Source organism: Zingiber officinale, chromosome 9B, assembly GCF_018446385.1.
Source record: "Zingiber officinale cultivar Zhangliang chromosome 9B, Zo_v1.1, whole genome shotgun sequence".
In the NCBI taxonomy this organism is placed as follows: Eukaryota; Viridiplantae; Streptophyta; class Magnoliopsida; order Zingiberales; family Zingiberaceae; genus Zingiber; species Zingiber officinale.
The window spans coordinates 22,306,662-22,327,798 of NC_056003.1; the positions used below are offsets into that span (position 1 = coordinate 22,306,662).

General features: G+C 39.1%; 1 protein-coding gene across 1 annotated transcript; it reads left to right on the plus strand.

Annotated features, from left to right (window-relative positions):
• Nucleotides 1–7,388: 7,388 nt before the first annotated feature.
• LOC122024626 (formamidopyrimidine-DNA glycosylase-like) lies at nt 7,389–8,767 on the plus strand. The gene is made up of 4 exons (XM_042583282.1): nt 7,389–7,617; nt 7,697–7,748; nt 7,842–7,892; nt 8,734–8,767. The coding sequence occupies exons 1-4, from the start codon at nt 7,389–7,391 to the stop codon at nt 8,765–8,767; spliced, it is 366 nt and encodes a 121-aa protein (XP_042439216.1).
• The last annotated feature ends 12,370 nt before the right edge of the window (nt 8,768–21,137 follow it).

A 21,137-nucleotide genomic window follows, 5' to 3' on the forward strand; every position in this document is an offset into this window, starting at 1 on the left:
GCAGAAGAAAAGAGGAAAAGATAGAAAATACGACAGCAAGAAATGAAAAAGAATGAATGCAGTAAGGAAGAAGAGTGAATTTTTTTTTATATGCAGAGAATAAAGAAAACAAAGCCTAGTCTAATCCAATATGACCTAGCTAGTGTTACGGACGCAGTCCCCCGTAACGACGCCAAAAACTTGTTACGCTTCCACAAGTGCACGGATTCGTCATCAATAATAAAAATATCGATCCCACAGAGACTGGATATAAGCACTAGCAATCGCTCACTTATGGTTAGCTAGACCACCAACGGTCTTGATCAGGCTAAGGGAAAAGAAAGGTCGAGGGAGAGAGTCAAGAGTCGCAAGGTCGAAATATTACTTGGTGATGAGGAGTTCTAGGGGGTCAGTTTCGTCGTAGTAGTATTGACGTGTCTCGGTTTGTCTTATTCTCGCTGTCCTTATTCCTGCTATTGCCGGAAGCTAAGTGGGTATTCTCAAGAGCCTGAATAGGGTAATACCCTAAGAAGTCCTGTCACGGTTTACCCCTGTCACTAGGGCACCTCGGCAAATCTTGATGACATAACTCTAACTGGTAAATCAAGAATGGTGAGTAGAGCTAAGCCTGGTCTCTCGCTCCCTTGGGGAGAATCTGCCTTCCTCTCAAGGAGTTATCCTAGATGTCCGTGAACGGGTTACCCCTGTCACTAGGGCCCCTCGGGTGTATGATCTAGTGGTAATCCTCTACGAGGCTGATAAGTTCTTCATAATCAAAAGTAAATAATTAACAATTGAAACAAAGCATGAAGGTTCATCCAGCAAGTATAAACACAATTCGAGTCTTACATCAATCCGTACCACGACTACTCCTTAATCCCAGAACAAGGGGATCTACTCTATGAATGCTAGAGAGATATCCAAAAACATAGTAAAGACAAACATACAATTCTCAGCAAGTAAGAAGGAATATGTTTATCAGATGTCGAAAAGTGGCCTTTGGATCCAACTCTTAGCTTCTGGAGTCGATGTGGTGGCGGAAGTTCGCTGAACGGCGGTCCAAAGTGGCGTAGAATTGCTCCAAGATCCTTTTCTCCCTGACGGCTCCCCCCCCCCCTTGGCAGAAAGGGTTAAACCCCTTATATAGCCTTAGGGTTTGGCCGCGGTGGCACGACCGTGTAGGGGTGGCACGGCCGTGCCCTTCTTCAGTTCGGTGCGTGGCTGCACGGCCGTGCAGGGTTGCACGGCCATGTAGCCCTTGGGCTCTGTCTCCTGGGGCAAGGCCGTGCAGGGGGTGCATGGTCGCGCAAGTCTCCTTCTCTACCTGGGGTGGCACAGCCGTGCAAGGTTGCACAGTCGTGTGCTGACTGGCTGCTGTTGTGGTCGCACGGTCGTGCAGGGTTGCACGGCCGTGTGCTCTTCCTCTCCTGTTTGGCCACACGGTCATGCAGGGTTGCACGGCCGTGTCGTCTGGTTGGTTCCGGTGCATCAATGCCCTCTTTTCAAGCTCTGAAAATCTTTCCTGTCAACATAAAATTAAACAAAGAGCAGATATCCGAACAAAACAATAGATATGATGAATACAAGATAAAAGATGCGATCATGTGAAGAATATATGTGCATAAGTCGCGTGAATGTACGCTAAAATATGCGTAGAAGATCATAATATTTGCGCACATCAAAAATCTAAGTAGGTTAAGGAGGATTGAATACTTAGTGTGAAAGTCCAAGCGGGGCTAGGCAAGGGAAAATCCTAACTGGAGGTTAGGTAGGGTGGAAGTCTACCGAGTGACTAGTCATAATTGAGGTTAGGCAAAGGAAAATCTAAGTAGATCACGGAGGATCGCATGTTAGTAAAGAAAAGCCCTAACTGCTATTAGACAAGGGAAAACCTTAACTGAGATTATGTAGGGTGGAAGTCTACTGAGTGACTAGTCCTAATAGAAGTTAGGCAAGAAAAATATCCAAGTGGGTCAAAGAGAACCGCACTTGGTAATCAAAAGTCCAACAGAAAGTTGGCATGAGATGGAAAGTCCAAGTTGGTCAAGGGTTGACCGGACACTTGGTAAAGAAGTCTTGACAGGTCAAAGTTGATTGTATGCTAGGCAATGAGAAGTCACAACAAGTCAAGGAAAACTTTGTGTTGGGCAAAGGAACCTTGAAATCAGGTTTAGGGGATTAGCTCTAAGTAATTAACTGGGTAATCGATCAAGACTAAATCCAATTGATAAGGTGATCAATTGGAAGCTTTTCCTCCTAAAACAGAAGGGTTTTAGATCGATTGGGTAATTGATCAATATCATCTCTAATCGATTGGGTAATCGATTAGAGTATGATTTTCATGAAGCACAATGTGTTGAATCAATTGGGAAGGTGTTCAATTGATTGAGTTGTTTGCGAAGAGGTCCAATAAATTGGGAGTTTGCCTAATCAATTAGTAAGAGTTCATGAGTGAATAGTTGAATTGATTGGTCAATCGATTAGAAACTACCAAATCAATTGGTATGACTCACCAATCGATTCGAGGTTTGAAAAAGAGTAGTTCTATAGGTGTTCGAATGGTTGGCTGATGTGGCAATCGATTGACAAAAAGCTAAATCAATTGGTGACGTCGAGTGAACCCTAGAAAAAGGTTTTCACGAAGGTTTGAAGGCACGACTTGAAATCACTGTTCACACCAGTTCTTGACGATTTGGAAGAGAAGTGTTGCTACACTTTTCTAAGCATCAAGAGGTTATTCCAAGTAAGAAAAGAGCAAGCAAAGGTTCATTGTTGTAATCATTTTTTATTTCTTGTATAACATAGGTTGTATTTCTTGTATTTGAGTTTATACGAGGCTTCTCCACCTTTGGGAAAGAGATTCCATAGTGCATCTATAAGTGAGGACAGTGGACTCTTGGATTAGTTACCCCAAGGAGGTAGAGACCAAGTAAAATCTAACGAGTTAGCATTGTTTCAAGTTTTCATCGTAGCAAATCATCAATCAAGTGAAAGAAGCTATTCACCTCCTAGCTCTCAAGTGTCCTAACAAGTGGTATCAGAGCGAGACCATTTTTATTTGGACTAATTGTCGAAAAGAGAAAAGAGCTAGAGGAAGAAGAAGAAGTTGAAGATTTGAGCCTTAATTTCAATAAGTCTTAAGGCTAATCATCAAGGGAGCTCAAGTTCAAAATGAAGTTTAGAGATGGATTTGGATATGATATCTGAGCACCTCCACTGTTTGGATTGGGAAGCTTTGAGATAGAGAAATAGTTTAATCTAATAGAGAATTTTGAAGCTCCAAGAGGTTCAAAGAGCAAATAGAACGAGGAGCAAATCAAGAGATGCAAGGCTAATGACAAAGTAACCAAGTTATTGGTTAATTATTGTCAAGTACCTTCTTGTACAAAATTAGATAATATCAAGATGCCAAGGAGTTATAGAACAAATTGTTGAAACTTTATGAAGATCCTTCCTCAATGGAAAATGAAGAAAAAGACAAAGAGAAAAATTCTTTATTTCAAGTACAAGAAGATTCGAAGGTTGAAAGATCCTCAACGTCCGAGGATGAAATCAAAGAGCCATCCACCTCAAGGGATGAGGAAGAAGGCTCATTGGCACCGAAATGAGAAGAAGTCTCTGTTGGGGTTGCAAGGTTGCAAACATAGTCCCATATTGAAAACACATGGAAAAGATCATGGGTTTATAAGAGAAAGATATATCTCCATTAGCATGAGGCCTTTTGGGGAGAGCCCAAGAGCAAAGTCATGAGGGTCTAGGCCCAAAGTGGATAATATCATGCTATTGTGGAGATATCTAAATTCTTTTCGATCCAACAATTGGTATCAGAGCCCGGACTGCTAGAAGGTTTAACCGCCGACTATGCACAAGAGCTATGGTCTGATTGAACCATGTGAGTACAATATTGACCTCGAACAAAGAAAGTGGGGGCTCCTATGTTCGGATCAAGAGGACCAGACACCAAGCAGGAAGTCCTAGTTGCGGCTAGGCAAGGAAGTCCTAGTAGGTCGGGTGGACCGAGGGGCAGGAAGTCCTAGTTGCGGCTAGGCAAGGAAGTCCTAGTAGGTCGGGTAGACCGAGGGGCAGGAAGACCTGGTAGGTCGAGGATCGGACGTGGGAAGCCCATGGTCCTTTGTTTGAGGGGGGGATTGTTGGGGTTGCAAGGTTGCAAACATAGTCCCATATTGAAAACACATGGAAAAGATCATGGGTTTATAAGAGAAAGATATATCTCCATTAGCATGAGGCCTTTTGGGGAGAGCCCAAGAGCAAAGTCATGAGGGTCTAGGCCCAAAGTGGACAATATCATGCTATTGTGGAGATATCTAAATTCTTTTCGATCCTACAGTCTCAACTTCCGGAGTAAATAGAGATAAAGAGTGCTCCACCTCTACAAACTAAGGGAGCAAACATCGTGAAGGTATATCAACTTCAATTTAAAAAATAAAAGTCACATCATATGCTTTGAGTGTAGGGAGAATGGACATTACAAGAGCAAGTGTCCCAATTTGATGGAGAAGAAGACTCAAATAGCTCTCAAGATGAAGCATAAGACAAAAGAGGTCAGCCCCATGATGAGAAAGGGCAAGGAGTACATTCTGTGTATTGGATCGAGTCACACATGAGAGGGGGGTGAATCACGTGGTTTTGAAAATTTGTTCTTTTCCATTTTGAAGTCAAAGTGAGCAATGGAAAACTAATTTAGAAAGTGAAGTAGAAAAATGAGCGAAAGAACAAGAACACAAGCGGTTTTACTTGGTTCAGAGCCTTCGATGACTCTTACTCCAAGACCCAGGTCCTGCGGACCTATCGATGGGTAATCCACTAAAATACCTCTTGTGGAACTGCCAGAAGAGGGGATCGAGTACAAAGAAAGTCAAAAAAGTGTAACACGCTACACTTCCCATTTGTAGAAGTTAAGTACAATAAAAGAACTTTGGTTACCAAACAATGTTTAAAGTTGGTCGGCTTGAGCTCAGTGTTGGTAGGCTTCTCGGCAATAGTCGGGTGTAGCAGAGTCGTAGCAGGGCAACAGCAGGAGGTCGAAGCAGTCGAAAAGCCGTTTAGACATGTAGAAGCTCGTATCAAAGGTATCTCTGAAGCTTGCTCAACCCCTCCTTTTATAGCCCTTTGGAGGGGGTCTCTAGAGCTTATCAGATCCCAAAAATTCGGATCAGATGAGAAAAATTATTTGGCTGATCTAAGGTGCCTCCATCAAGCTGGTTCAAGACACTAATCTTCTGGAGGTCATATCTTTTGACTCCGAGCTCGGAATCAAGCTTTGCCAGTTGCCATGCGTGCAGAATTCAAAGATCTACGTTTGTCTCTACAACAAAGAGTTAGAATATATATATGAATAGTTTATATATATTTATGAGTTAGATCCTGTCTTACCAAGACTAGGATCTAGTTAGGGTCTCAATTTAAGTTTTCGAAATGGACCTAAATTGGACTGACGCCTACTGTCCCTTCGAATGGGGGTGTGTCCTCACATCGTCACTCTCCTCCAGTGACTTACCTCTACTTCCCAAGTGTAGAGTTACCTTCCAGAATCACACATCCGGACTTCAAGAATCAAACATCTCGAATTACCAAAATCGCACATCCGATCTTCTCTAATCGGGAATCGCACATCCCGACCTGTAGGAATTGCACATCCAAACTTCGTCCATCGGGAATCAGACATCCCGACTACCAATCGAGAATCGAATATCCCGACTGGACTTTCTTCCAATCGGGAATCAAACATCCCGACTGCCAATCGAAAATCGAACATCCTGAAATCTACACACTTAGTAAATGCATTAGATCATGACAACACCTAACTTAACTCGTTTGTCATTCATCAAAATCTGAGTTAGACCATTAATGTAAATTGCACTAATAGTGTGCTTCTCTTGCAATCAAAAGGGGCATTATCAGAATTAATATCCAAAGGAGAGGAATTCGACCAAGAATAAAGAAGGAAGCTTAAATTAAGGGGAACCTTCAAAGGGCAAAACTAAGGTACCATTAGCTAATGGTGCTTATTTAAGTCATGATGAAATGCATGCTATGTTGGGGTTGCAAGGTTGTAAACATAGTTTTACATTGAAAATACATGGGAAAGATCATAGGTTTATAAGAAAAAGATATCTCCATTGACATGAGGCCCTTTAGGTAGAGCCTATGAGCAAAACCATGAGGGCTTAGGCCAAAAGTGGATAATATCATACAATTGTGGAGATATCTAAATTCTTTTTGATCCTTCAATTGATATCAGAGTGAGGTCGCTCTTCACGGGACTACACCAGACTAACTGCTGGAATATGCACGAGCCAGAGCCATGATCCAAGATCAAAACATGTGGGTGAAACCTTGAACGAAGTAAGGGAGGCCCTGAGCAGTTTACTGACTTAATGCTTGAGGGGAGGCCTTGATCAGGTCAAGAGTGACCCAATACTCGAGGGGAGGCCCTGAGCAAGTTAAGAGTGACCTAATGGGGTTGCAAGGTTGTGAACATAGTCCCATATTAAAAACACATAGGAAAGATCATGAGTTTATAAAAAAAAAGATATTGTTGGTATATGTTGCACTAATAATCTAGTTTTAATGTATGACAAATAGGTTAAAATTAGATGTGATGTTTATCTAATATTTCTACTAAGTGTACAGGAGTTGATTGGTCTGAAAGACCTGATATCAGGCTGAAATCTTGCCAGGTCCATGGGACCCGATAGGTGATGTAAAGTCCAGATAGGTCGGTGGAACCTGATATCTGGTAGAAAGTCTGATTGGGTCCGCGAGACCTTACAATAGACCAAAGTCTAATTAGATCTATCGACCTGACAACTGGCGGGAAGACTTGATGAGTCAAAGGCAAGTCAAGCGATTGCACTTGGTAAGTGGAGGTAAGCAACTGGAGGAGAGATCCAATGAGGATGCATTCCCCATTGAGGAAACTGTCACTACAACAAAAATGTTAAAAGACAACACTCCTACGACAACGATTTTAAGAGAAAGCGTTGCGTATTTGCTCAAAGACAACGGTTTTTGCCAAAATCGTTGTCTTTGAACTCCCCATTAAATATAAAAGACAACGATTTTGTCAAAACTGTTGTCATTGAGCGACTTCTTTTTAAATCAACAACACTTTTTACAACGATTTTCTAAACCGTTGTCTTTAAGCACGTTTTTAGGGGCTACGACAACAGTTTTGATAAAACTGTTGCATTTGATTTTGGTCTTTTTTTTTTCCTCGCGCGCAGTTTTGCTTTCCCTCTCTCTGAATATCTTTTCGGTGCCATGTTTTCCCCTTCGCGTTCCCGAACCCTAAGCCATTTTTCTTTCCCTCTCCCCATACAATCTCTTCACGCCATCCTGTCGACCGCTGGATCTTCCTCCACGACGGGGAAGGTAGATCTCCAAGGATGCCGGAGTTGCCGGAGGTGGAGGTGGCACGGAGGGCGATTGAGGAGCATTGTGTAGGGAAGAGGATCGTCCAATGCTCAGTTGCCGACAACCCTAAGGTCATTGACGGCGTCACGCCCTCGAATCTAGAGTCCACCCTCGTTGGCAAGACCATCGTCCTAGCCCTCCGCATGGGAAAGAACCTATGGCTCTGCCTCGATTCCCTGCCCTTCCCTACATTCCAGTTCGGTCGGTATTTCGTCACACTAAAATATTTGCCCTTTAGATCATTACGTCAACTTTAGTGGTGTGCTTTGCTCGATTCTAGGTATGGCAGGGGCTATCTACACTAAAGGCATGACGCTGACAAAGTATAAAAGGTTTTACTTTTTTCCTCGCATCTGGATCATCATATCTAAGCAGCGACGAAGTTTGAAGTTGTTATTACTTTACGTCTTCTTTGTTACATTTAGGTCTGCGGTAAGCGATGCGGATGAATGGCCTTCAAAACTCTCCATCATTTTCCTCCTACCCTGATTATTCTGTGCATTCTCTCTTTTGCTTTATGCGAGTAGTTAAACGAAGATGTAATTCCTATTTTGTGTAAAGTAGAGCGCTCTGAACTTCTGCAACCTCATTAAAATAATTTTGTGTTGCTTAACTGTGTTACGTCAGTGTCTTCATCGACAAACAACTGAACTAGAACTGGGATGCTCATTAAATTCTTGTCTGTAAAGAGAAGAAATTAATTTTTGACGAGCCTTTGAAGTGATATTATTTGACTTGATTGGTATATATACTTCTTAAAACCGAAATTGATATACCCATGTCAACTTCATTACAAAGTCGTTTACCAATCCATATTAACTCAATGTGCTCTAACAAATTGTTATAGCAAAACATACGGACTTGCTTGATAACTTTCTGATCAACTAAGATATAATCCACTATCAATACAAATATTAAGTAATTTTCAGTAGGTATTGTTAATTTGTTCATTCAAAAAAGATATATATATATATATATATATATATATATATTAAGGAAAACCATGCCATTGAAAATGCAACAAAAAAAAAACTAGAATTCCAGTTTCTAGTATGATTGATTTTATCTAAGGCATAGGGTCATTCTGTGTTGCTGCATGGTTTTGGCACCACGATCCACTGAGGGGTCTACTTGTATCGATGGATGCTTTTTCATTTTGGTTTTTTAAGGACAATTCCATATTGAACAGGTGACCATGGTGTTATGAGTTGATTTTGTTTTCCTGTTAAAATGTACTTAAATCAATATATATTCTCTCTTTTTGTTTACTGTAAAAAAATGCCATGTTTCTTATCTGGCTACATCTTGTTTGCAAAATTTACAGCTTGATGATGGATTGGAGCTTTCTTAGCTATGACATCCTTGTTTATTGTTGTTTCTGTTCATGTCTATAGAACTATAGCAGAGTCGGAGATGCATATTTCTACATTATATGCTCCAAGAAGATTGACCATTTTCTAACAAAGAGAGTCAACAAGTTTCAGTCAAAATAGGCTAATTTTTCCATGCCTGGAGAAGGCAGCAGAATCTTTGATGTCCAAGTCGATCTTACATTAGGAAGATTATGAAAAGATGACAAATGATCCAAGTTTGATCTACTTGCCACCATAAAATTAGCATGTGACCTCTTCTATACTCCTTTTGTTGTTTAGTCAGTATTAAGATAAGAAGTTCTGATTTTAATTCATTAATCATGATCCTGTATACCATTAACCAGCTCTCCTGATTTTTAAAAACTAGAATTTTAATAAGATGTGCATATAATTGGATTTTCTTTAAGGTAATAATGTGATCCTATGTTTCTCAAGGCAATAAGTTGATGTCTATTAATATCGTAATAACATGTTATCTTGTCTAGGTAGATTTGTAATTGTTTCTTTTATTGCTATTGTTAGCTGCTAATATCAGAGACTCAAAACAAGTCGGCAGTACCAGTTCCTTGTCCGTGACTTATGTTTAGTCTTTTTTTCTTCTTATTTTTTAAATTATGCTTTTGGATATGCCATCCTCTTCTCGAGTTAGGGTTTAAGGTTTTAGATAGTGGATGTTGAGCTTTTAGCTCCTATTTGTACCCACACTTCCCTCCCTCAAATTTATAACTTGATGCCATTTTCTCGCACCCAGATCGTTGTTGGAAGAACTGGCATGAACACTCTCACTAACCAAACTGGCGAAGTTACAAGGTGATCTTACACTTCTATTCCATCTTGTTGTTGATGGTAAATGTTAAAAGTGCTCTAATTTTGAGAAAAATCCATGCTTGACTTGGGCTTCTTTATTTCTTCTTCTAACTCTTGACATTTTGTATGGCTGATAAGTCATTTGCAAGGGATGTTCAATCGAACTATCAGATTATTAGAAGCAAGTATCGAGCCAATGTAAGTCCATTTGCATGTCTAAATATCATTTTATTTCTCATTCATCCACCATATTTTATTATCATCTTTTTGATGTCAGATATGCATTTAACGGTCAACCTCCAGAGCTGAAGAAACAAGAACTTGCTAAAAAGCTAGTCTTTACAATTTTGTCATTGCCCCCCTTCTTTTTTTTTGTTGCAAGATAATGATAATCTTTAAGCTTATTTTATTCTTTAGATATTCAAAGAAGGAAGATGCAACTAATGACCTGAACACAACAATTGAGGTAATTGCTTATGCATAACAAGTACCTTTATTGGGACTCTTTAGTGTGCTAGAATTTCTTTTGCTGTCTTAGTTGGTTACATTTGCTATTTGCAAACTGGTGATCTGGAGGGAATTGAAAAGTACAGCAAAAGGACTGTCAAGGTAATCTTTGATATTGCTATTCTATTAGAAATTACCATGAGGATCTTATTGATTATGATGCAATCATCATGAAGTCAGCATGCTGATTATCTATTTTCTTCATATGTAACATAGAGTTTCTTTAAGTATATTTTGAACTTTCAAAAGTGATAAGGTAAAATGAGGATCTTATTGATTATGATGCAATCAGCATGAAGTTAGCATGCAATGCACAGCTCTTTGCAAAAGTGACAAGGTAAAATGATACAATGTAACACAATCTGTTTTATTTTTGTAATTTTAATATCCTAAACATATTTGTTTGTTATCAATCTCTAGGTGTTTGCGGTTGCCTCAGAAGCTATGGATGCTTTAACTTTTGAGGCACCGAGGTTTCTCTGTCATTTAATGGATCCTAGTTCCAAAAAAAATCTCTGTGATGGAATTTGAAGTTTCAAAGGTATATTTATTCTGCTTATTGCTAATTGAATTACTGTATTTATTCTCATCCTTATTTTTCAGGTTCTTGAAGAGCTAAGACTCACTATGGATCAGTTCATTGATTTGTGTATTCTCTCTGATGTGATTATTGTGATAGCATTAAAGGTAAACTTTCTTATGAGATATTGTATATTCAACAAGTTTAACATACAAGGCTAGTACTCTACTGCTTACTGTTTACGAAATTTGATAACTAATGTTCATTCAAATCTCTAGTATGATAATGCTTGTGTAGTTGAATATGGTGTCAGTGCTGCAACTGTTCCATGTCTATGTTACTTAGACTTGATATAGTGTTCAACATGAGTATGATCGCAATCTCTGACATGACTATTTTTATAAATTGTACATGTGTTCAATATGATTAGTGATTGTTCACTCTTAGTGTCACTGTTTGAGTGTCATTATCCAAGATGATAACAAATTTGTTATCATCTTTTGCTTTGCTATGTCAATACCTAATATACATCCATGTGTTATCTTGCTGATTGAACATTTTGTGAATTTAGTTATAGGTATTGTCGTGGTGTCCTTATAATTTTGTTTTTGTTTTGTCTATTAAACTTTGCCTCTGGGAAATAAGCTCGTCGTTTAGTGATTAAATTCGGCTGAGTTAGTAGATGGAGTTTATAGCATGTTGACTGGAATTATGAGCATGTTTTGTATATAAAGACATTTTTCCAGGAACAAAGCATATATCAAATTCCTTGTCTGTTTTCAACATTTGCCTAGACAAGTTCTTGTCATTTTGTCAATCCTGCCTATAACTCAACAAGTCCGCATCCTAAATCAATGTTTAGATGCATTTTCCGTAGGTTTAGTTAATTTCTTATTGCCACGAGTATCTTTTAAGAATATTTTTGACTGATTATTTAGAAACTTAATGGCAAGGTCAATGACATTCATTGATCTAATAGACAGTCACAGGCAGAGTAAACTTATTCTGCGAATTTAAATCTATGTGCATAAGTTTTCCAATGAAATTGAAGTTACCAAGACAACTCTAAGTTGGTTAAATTGCTTGTATTGTATTAGTTTGTATTGCATTAGTTTGTATTGCATAAGTTACATTCTGAGACTATAAGTTGGTTACATTGATTATATTTTATGTAGATTTATATGAATAAATCTAATTCTGGAATTCTGGAAATGAGTGTTGTCCTGGAATTGCTTTATATTAGACCTATGCGAAATCATGGAATTGCTTGTATTGCATAAGTTTGTATTTCATAAGTTAAATTCTGAGACTATAAGTTGGTTATATTGCTTGTATTTTATGTAGATTTATATGAATAAATCTAAATCAAATTTCTGGAACTCTGGTATTGACCGTTGTCATTGAATTGCTTTATATTAGAGCTATGTGAAATCCTGGAATTGCTTGTATTACATAAGTTTGTATTGCATAAGTTAAATTCTGATACTATAAGTTGGTTATATTACTTATATTTTATGTAGATTTATATGAATAAATCTAAATCAGAATTCTGGAATTCTAGTATTGCTTGTTGTCATGGAATTGTTTTATATTAGAGCTATGCGAAATCCTGGAATTGCTTGTATTGCATAAGTTTGTATTGCATAAGTTTTATTTCTTAGACCATAAGTTGGTTATATTGCTTGTTTTTTATGTAGATTTATATGAATAAATCTAAATCTGGAATTGATAAGTTTTGTTTAATTTTTCTGTTGCAGGTACGTAACTCAGTCAATTCGTGTAGCTTGAGACTTTTGATGCAAGGAGTGAGCTTTGTTAGGTTGTAAATTGCCTTGCTAATGTGTAAAAGTCATATGGAGAACAGTACTAGAAAACATGTGATTTATGCATGGTTTGATACTACTTATCTTGTATATGTGTGGCTACAAGATGAATTATATATGGATGTTTATTTTGGATTTAATGTAGTAAATATTTAGTTTTGTATTGGTGGTTTGCTTATATAAAAATAAGATTGGTTGTTTGGTATTAATGAACATTAAAGACAACAGTTAAAAATGTTGTAAAAATATGTAAACCACAACGGAATTTTTTTGTAAAAAGTGATAAAAGACAACGGTTTTATCCGTTGTAAAATATATTAAAATTATATACCACAATAGTTTATAACTGTTGTAAAAAAAGCAAAATGAGTAAATATTATCTACCACAACGGTTTATTTCTGTTGTTGAAATTATCTACCACAACGGTTTTAAAACGTTGTCGTATCCTTCGTAAACAAATTTTGAGCATATAAACAACAACGGATAAAAACCGTTGTCAAATGTCTACAAAGATAACGGATTCAAAACCGTTGTCGTAGGACAATACATTCTGCAACACCCTCAGTTACAACGGTTTTTTGACCCTATGACAACGGATAATATCCGTTGTCATTTGCAGTTTTTATTGTAGTGTGTAGGCGTCGGTCCAGCTTAGGTCCATTTGAAAAACCTAAGTTGAGACTTTGACTAGATCCTCATCTCGAGGAGACAGGATCTAATTACTACTACTATTTTATTATGTTGTGCTAACTCTGTTTTACAAGGTAAATATATTTTCTATTATCTGAACTAACCTTTTTATAGGAAAGAAACTGCTAAAGAAAAGGAGAGTTCGAGCGCCCTAAAGGGATCTGGGCGCCTAGACCAGACTCACCCGGGTGAGAGTGCTACGGGCACTCAGGCAATCCGGGCGCCTAGAGTCAGTCCAGGCGTTCGAACCAAAAAATTCATCCAAAAGCTGATGTGGAGCGCGTCGACTGGTCGAGCCACATGGTCCAAGTGTCCCAAGGGGTTCCAAGTGGTCGAAATGGGCCTATATAAAGGCCTTCAACCAGGAGCTTTAGAACAACAGCTGCTACAATTTTCATTCTCATGTGTTGCTTCAAAAAGACTTCGACGACGTTGTAACGCTCCACCGACAACCATACTTCAACTTTACTTAGTTTTCTTTGTTGTCGGTAATTTTCATTTATAGTTCCTGTACTTAATTTGTGACCATTTGAACTGTTAGTGGATTTTCTAATGAAAATACTCGATGAGTGTGGGCCTTGGAGTAGAAGTCATCGAAGGTTCTGAACCAAGTAAAAAACTACTTGTGCTAGCGCTTGGTTTGCCCTCTTCCTTCTTGTTTCCTTCTTTTATTCCACTATGTAACTTTGCATTAATTCACAATTTAAAAAAAATACTATTCACACCCCCTTTAGCGTATTTATGATCCTATAGATATCTCTATTGATATGAGCCCTTTTGGATAGAGCTCAAGAGTAAAACTATGAAAGCTTAGGCCCAAAGTGGATAATATCATACTATTGTAGAGATATCTAAATTCTTTTCGATCCTTTAATTCTTGTTAGATCATAAAAACACTAGAGGGGGGCGGTGAATAGCGATCGTCACTTTTTCAAAAATTGAGAATATGTAGCGGATAAAAAGTTAAGGAGAAAGAAGTGAGAAAGGAAAAGACAAGCACGCGCTAACATAAGTAATTTTTTACTTGGTTCGAAGCCTTTGATGACTCTTACTCCAAGGCCCGTACTCGTTGAGTACTTTTGTTGGGCAATCTACTAATAGTTTGAATAATATAGTAATAAAGTACAAGTGAATTAAAAAAGGTTACAGCCAACAAAGAAAGGAGAACTTGATTGTTGGTTGTCAGAGGATCGTTACAGCTTCATAAGAGCTTTTTCGAAGCAACGTGCAAGAATGAAAGTCGTAGCACTTGATGATTTTAAGCTGCTGGTTGAAGGTTGCTTTTATAGCCTCGTCTAGGCGCTGGATCCCTTCCCGGGTGCCTAGACTTGTGCTAACATGGCGAGCCACCCTGCACGGCCATGTGACCACAACATCCTCGAAGTTTATCCACCTTCGGGCTCCTGGACCCCCTCTGGGCGCCTGGATAGTTGACGTGGGTTCAACAGTCGTTGCACTCTAACTCAACTTCTGGATGAATTTTTTGGTCTAGTCGCTCGGACCAGCTTCGGGGGCTCGGACCACTTGGGTGCCTGGCCAGGCACCCGCCCGACGAAGTTGGTCCGAGTGCCCGAATCAACTCCAGGCACTCACCAAGTGCCTAGATCCCTTTCGGGCGCTTGAACCACTCTTTTTCATCCTCCTTTTTCCTATAAAAAGAGTTAATCCAGGTAACCAAAATATATTTATCCTGCAAAATAAAGTTAGCACAATAAGGTAGTAGTAGTAATTAGATCTTATTTCCTTGAAACCAGGATCTAGCTAAGATTTCAACTTAGGTTTCTCAAATAGGCCTAAGATGGACCGACGCCTACTGTTCCCTCAACCGGAAATGCGTCCTCACTAGATCACTCCTCTAGTTGCTTAACCTTTATTTAGTAACTGAAGTCACTTGACTTGCCTTTGACCCACCAGGTATTCTCACCAATTGTCAGGTTTGCAGACCCAACTAGATTTTGGCCGGTTGTCAGGTCCCGTAGACCCAACCAGACTTCCTGCCAAATATTGAGTCACTCCTTAACCTATCTGGACTTCACACCAACTATCGAGTCCTATAGACCTAGCTGGATTTCAACCTGGTGTCTAGTCCTCTAGACCCGTCAACTCCTACATACTTGGTAAAGTAATTAGACCACCAACACTCTAACTTTAATACACTTGTCATTCATCAAAACCTGAGTTAGATCATTAGTGCAACTTACACCAACAATCTCCCCCTTTTTTGATGCAATGACAACCTAGGTTAAAGTTAGAAAAAAGAGTATTGAAAGATGATATGTCAAATGCAAACAAATGATCTAAGTTAGTTTTGAATTTGATTTACTTGATCAATTTTTTGTCTATTTTTTTTCTACATTAACCCCTACCCTATTGGAGTGTATACTAAAAGCCTAGCTTTTGTAAACATTTATTTTTGAAATAAAAGAATCACATTGGTCAATATCTACATTTATTTGTTAAATGTAATTGTTCAATTAATTTATATAGTAGACAACATGGTGTGTGGCGTCACGCACAGAAGATCATGTTATCGGTTCTTTATAAATTATAAATAGTTGCTCATGACTAAGATGGAAAGGAACAAACCATTGGAATAGTCGTAGTGTAATTAAGTATTAGTTTATCTTGATTAATAAATTACACTGGTACACTCTAAGTGTATTGAGTAGGACCATTTTAGGTAAGTTTTTTTTTTTACTGACTTAATAAAAGAACTAGACCTTAGTTATTATGGAAGTGTGTGTAGGTGCAGCGGAGGCCTGCAAGAGGGGGGTGAATTGCTTCTGAAAAATTAAGACGATATCCTCCTCGGATCTTTCAACTCAAAAATAAAGCAACTATAATAAAATTAAGAGCAGAAATAAAATGAGACAAAAATTTAACCTGGTTACAACCAAGAGGGTTGTTAATCCAGGGTAGTAAGAAAAGCACAGTAGAAGATCTCCTTTGCTGAAGGCGGAGAAGCCTTTTACACACTTAAAAGGCTCACTAGTTGCTAGAAAAAACTACAGAATTAATTGCTTGAGTTGTTGTTTCTTTCCTAGCTCCAGGGGCCTTTATATAGCTCCTGGAAAGTCTATCCCGAGGGTTCGAGGTGCCTCCAACAAGGTCCAAGGCGCCTCCAACGAGAGAGGGGATAAAACTTTATCCAAACAGCTCAACGTTCATTTCTGCCGGGTCTGAGGCGCCTTCAACAGGGGTTGAAGGCGCCCTCAAGCTGGAGGCGCCTCCAAGCTGGCTGGCAGCATTTTCCAGCTTGAATGCTTCTTCGCTTCGTCTTCCGAAGTCTCGTTCTTTTGGGTGATTCCGGCTAACCGAAATAGGACTCACCCGAATCCAATTTTCAGCCTTCTCCTCGAGCAGGCTTCCGTCCGGCTTCTCGTCCCTCGAACGTCGCGCACGTTCGTCTCGTCCACCGGAGTACTCTTCCACAGCTCTCTTGTCCTTCGGACGTATCGAGCCCGCCGGCTCCCTTCCCGTGTCGTCCTTCTCGCTAGCTGCATCTTCCGCTCGACTTCCTGCGCTCCTAAGATCCTGCACACTCAGACACAGGGATCAAACAAAGCAGGACCTAACCAACTTAGTTGATCACATCAAAACACCTACGGGGACCAACAATCTCCCCCCTTTTGATGTGCATCAACCCAAGTTTAAGTTAGGGTTAAAATAGACAGAAAAATAATTTTAAAAGAAAATTACTAAACTTACATATTAAGCATCAGTTTGCAATAAATCAAATTGCAACTACTAAAGTAAGAGTTAATCAGAAAAAATATTTTTAATTTTTTAACGCTCTCCCCCTAAACATGTACATCTTTAAACTTGTACCTTTCTCTCCCCCTTTGATCACAGCAAAAACGGGGTAGCAGAGAAAAAATTTTAGCAAAAAGTTTTAAGTAAAAAAGAATTTCTAAGTAAAATGAAAATTTTTTTGGAATTAAAAAAAAATTAAGTAAAATTTCTAAGTGACAAAAGAATTCTAACTAAAATGATTTGTTTGAATTTTTTAAAATAAGTTCTAAGTCAAAAAATTGATTTTTAGAAAAAAATTCTAAGCAAAACTTTCAAGAGACATTTTTCTAGATAATTAAAAAAAATGAATTTCTAAATGTTTAAAAACTTTTCAAAGTATTATTTAATTCTAATTTTAATGCTTTTATCAGAAAGTTAATTAAATATTTTTATTTCGATATTTCGGCTTCCAGGTCGTGGCGAGGCACTAGGCCTTCTTGGTTATTGGAGCAACAACCACTTCCTTAGACAAAGCTTCCATAAAGAAATTCAAAGTTTAATTTTCTTACTGTAAGCTTTTAATTAAATAAATTAATTTAGCACAGATTTCGGAACCCAATAGAGGTTCCTTCCTACAGGGTTATTCAAAAATTTCGGGGGTACATAGTTCTTAGGCACTCTTCTAAGTTGACCCTGATGCTTTTTAATATAGCAATTCAATTTTTCATAAATTCTAACTTTTAATTTTGGAAATCTATTTAAGCATGCATCAGTTTTTAAATTCTTAATTTCTAATTTTAGATTATCATTTCCTGATTTTAGATTATCGTACATCTCAAGTGGACATGATTTTGCTAATTTCAATTTCAATTCAGCATTTTCTTTTTCTAATTTGAATAGGTCTTTAGAAAGAGACTTAATAAAGCGAAAAGACTGAGTCGGGGTTAGATTGCGTACCTGACTTACCTGACTCGGTGACGCTCCCCCTTCATCGTCGCTTTCTGCTGATGATGTTCCTCCCCCTTCATCTATGCTTATCTCTGAACTTGAGTCATCTTCAGGAAGATGGTTGGCTACCAGCGCTAATCCGGAGAAGGCTTCGATGTCTGATTCGGAAGAAGACGAATCTGACCAAGTGGCCTTCAGGTTCTTGTGCTTGGAGGATTCTGGCTTCTTGTACTTGGCCTTTTCTTTTTGCTTGCTCTTTAATTTCGGGCAATCATCCTTGATGTGCCCTTCTTCGTTGCAGTTGTAGCAACGAATCATTCTCCTTTTTCGCTCATGCTTCTGCGATCTAAATTTGTTAGATTTAAAAAACTTATTAAATCGTCTTACCATTAATGTAGCCTCGTTTTCGTCGATCGAGGCTTCGGAGTCAGAACCATTTGCTCTTACTTTCAAAGCAATGTTCTGACTTGTCTTTTCTACTCCAATGGGCTCTACAATTCGAGATTCGTGAAGTTCAAAAGTTGAAAATTGATTTTCTAGAGTACTTACCTCGAAGTCCTTAGAGATGTAGTACGCATCTACTAAGGACGCCCATTCTTGAGTTCTCGGGAAGGCGTTGAGCACGTATCGGATCGAGTCCCGGTTCGTTACTTCTTCTCCAAGATTGGTTAGTTGCGTGATCAGCTCTTTGATCCTTGCTTGGAGTTGCGCTACCTTCTCACCTTGGTTCATCCGGAGGTTCGTCAATTGGGTCCGGAGGATGTCGCGCCTCGCTAGCTTGGCTTCCGAGGTACCTTCGTGAAGCTCCAGGAATTTTTCCCAAAGGTCTTTCGTGGAAGAGTAGCTTCCGATTCGACTTACCTCTTGTGGTGGCAGCACGCTCAGCAGGTGGAATTCTGCATTTCCGTTGACAACAAACTCGGCCTGCTCCTTCTTGCTCCACTGATGCTCTTCTTTGTCTTTTGGAACTTCAAAACCATATTTCATAGTTAGTAAAATATCGATGTCGATTTTAAAGAATACCTCCATCCGGCGTTTCCACGTCGCAAAGTCTCCGTCGAACTTCGGGGGATGAATATTCGCTCTGGCCATCATCTTGATCGTTGTGCTTCAGTCGGCGGTTAGTCCTTCTGAAGCGGTCTGGCTCTGATACCAATTGTAGGTGCAGCGGAGGCCGGCAAGAGGGGGGTGAATTGCTTCTGAAAAATTAAGACGATACCCTCCTCGGATCTTTCAACTCAAAAATAAAGCAACTATAATAAAATTAAGAGCAGAAATAAAAGGCGACAGAAATTTAACCTGGTTACAACCAAGAGGGTTGTTAATCCAGGGCAGTAAGAAAAGCGCAGTAGAAGATCTCCTTTGCTGAAGGCGGAGAAGCCTTTTACACATTTAAAATGTTCACTAGTTGCTAGAAAAGACTACAGAATTAATTGCTTGAGTTGTTGTTTCTTTCCTAGCTCCAGGGGCCTTTATATAGCTCCTGGAAAGTCTATCCCGAGGGTCCGAGGCGCCTCCAACGAGAGAGGGGATAAAACTTTATCCAAACAGCTCAACGTTCATTTCTGCCTGGTCCGAGGCGCCTTCAACAGGGGTTGAAGGCGCCCTCAAGCTGGAGGCGCCTCCAAGCTAGCTGGCAGCATTTTCCAGCTTGAATGCTTCTTCGCTTCGTCCTCCGAAGTCTCGTTCTTTTGGGTGATTCCGGCTAACCAAAATAGGGCTCACCCGAACCCAATTTCTGGCCTTCTCCTCGAGCAGGCTTTCGTCTGGTTTCTCGTCCCTCGAATGCCGCGCACGTTCTTCTCGTCCACTGGAGTATTCTTCTGCAGCTCTCTCGTCCTTCGGACGCATCGAGCCCATCGGCTACCTTCCCGTGCCGTCCTTCTCACTAGCTGCGTCTTCCGCTCAACTTCCTACACTCCTAAGCTCCTGCACACTCAGACACAGGGATCAAACAAAGCAGGACCTAACCAACTTGGTTGATCACATCAAAACGCCTACGGGGACCAACAGTGTGTGCTCTTAATCCTAATATAATAACAAGCACATATATTTAATATTTATTTCTTTGACTTATCAAATGGTGAGGTTTAGCTCGATAAATCAATATGCCCAATAAATTGGAAAATGATATTACTTATAGTGTGTGTTGTTGATTATAGAAAGAAACTGTGTCCTAGTAATCTAGGTTGAGAATGTCCCCAAGAGGAGCTCATAAGGATTGTCATGTTAAACTCTGCAGGTGGACTTAGTCCTACATGACAATGAGGTTGAGTGGTACTACTCTTGGAGCTAGATATTAATTAAGTGAGTTGTCAGTAACTTACTTAATTAGTGGGCATTCGTTATCTTAAATACAGGGAGACTAACACACTCATAATAAGAAGGAGCTCATAATGTAATTTGGGATTGGTGCGGTAGTGCGATAATAACTCTCTAGTGGAATGAGTTATTATCGATGAACTTGAGTTGTGTGTTCGGGGCGAACATGGGCTCATCGGAAGGCCAAAACCAATTTCTCCTCTAGGTCCCTATCGTAGCCTCATTAAAGCCTCAAGTCCATCCAAAGAAAGGCCCATCTTGGTGTCCAAGAAGATGGCCGGTCCATTTCTTGGTGACCAAGCAATGGTCGACCACCATATCCTCTTAAGTGGCCGGCCCCTTGCTTGGTGCCCAAGCAAGAGGGGGTCGGCCACAATAATTCAAACAAGGAGGGGTGTTTTGAATTTTTAAAATCTTCTCTTTGTAGAAAACTACAAGTTTTAAAAGAGAGTTTTTAAATTTAAAAACTTTCCTTATTTGAATTAGGCCACATGTTTTAAAATAAAGTTTAAAAGTTTTAAAACTTTCCTTTTTAAACCATCTTCATGGTTTAGAAAAAAAAAGGAAGAGAAGTTTTAAAATTTGAATTTTCTATCACCGTGTTAAAAAAGAAAATTTTATAAGAGAAGTTTTAAATTTTAAAACATGGTTTTAATTTTTAAAACTTTCCTTTTTTAACTCCTACTTTAGAAAAGAGAACTTGTAAAATTTTATAAGAATTTTCTTCTTGTAAAATTTTATAAAAAAAAATATCTTCTTCCTCTTAAGGGGGCCGGCCACCCTTGCTTGGTGCCCAAGCAAGGTGGCCGGCCAAATAAAAATAAAATTAAAATCATCATCCAATGATTTGGTGATTGATTCAATCAAGAGAAAAGAAAAAAAAAATAAAAAAGGGAAAGGAAAAAACAAGAAGAAGATTTTAATTTTTGTAAAAATTCTTCCCTTATTTACCTTGAGCAAGTAATATAAAAGAAGGGGTGAGGAGGCCTCATAAGACA

Bases quoted from the DNA above. Each gene is read 5' to 3' on its own strand.
- LOC122024626 (XM_042583282.1), top strand. From the start codon at position 7,389: ATGCCGGAGTTGCCGGAGGTGGAGGTGGCACGGAGGGCGATTGAGGAG. The intron at 7,618-7,696 runs GTCGGTATTTCG...GCTCGATTCTAG, and splicing joins CTTCCCTACATTCCAGTTCG to GTATGGCAGGGGCTATCTAC. The intron at 7,893-8,733 runs CCTCCTACCCTG...TTGTTTGCAAAA, and splicing joins TCAAAACTCTCCATCATTTT to TTTACAGCTTGATGATGGAT.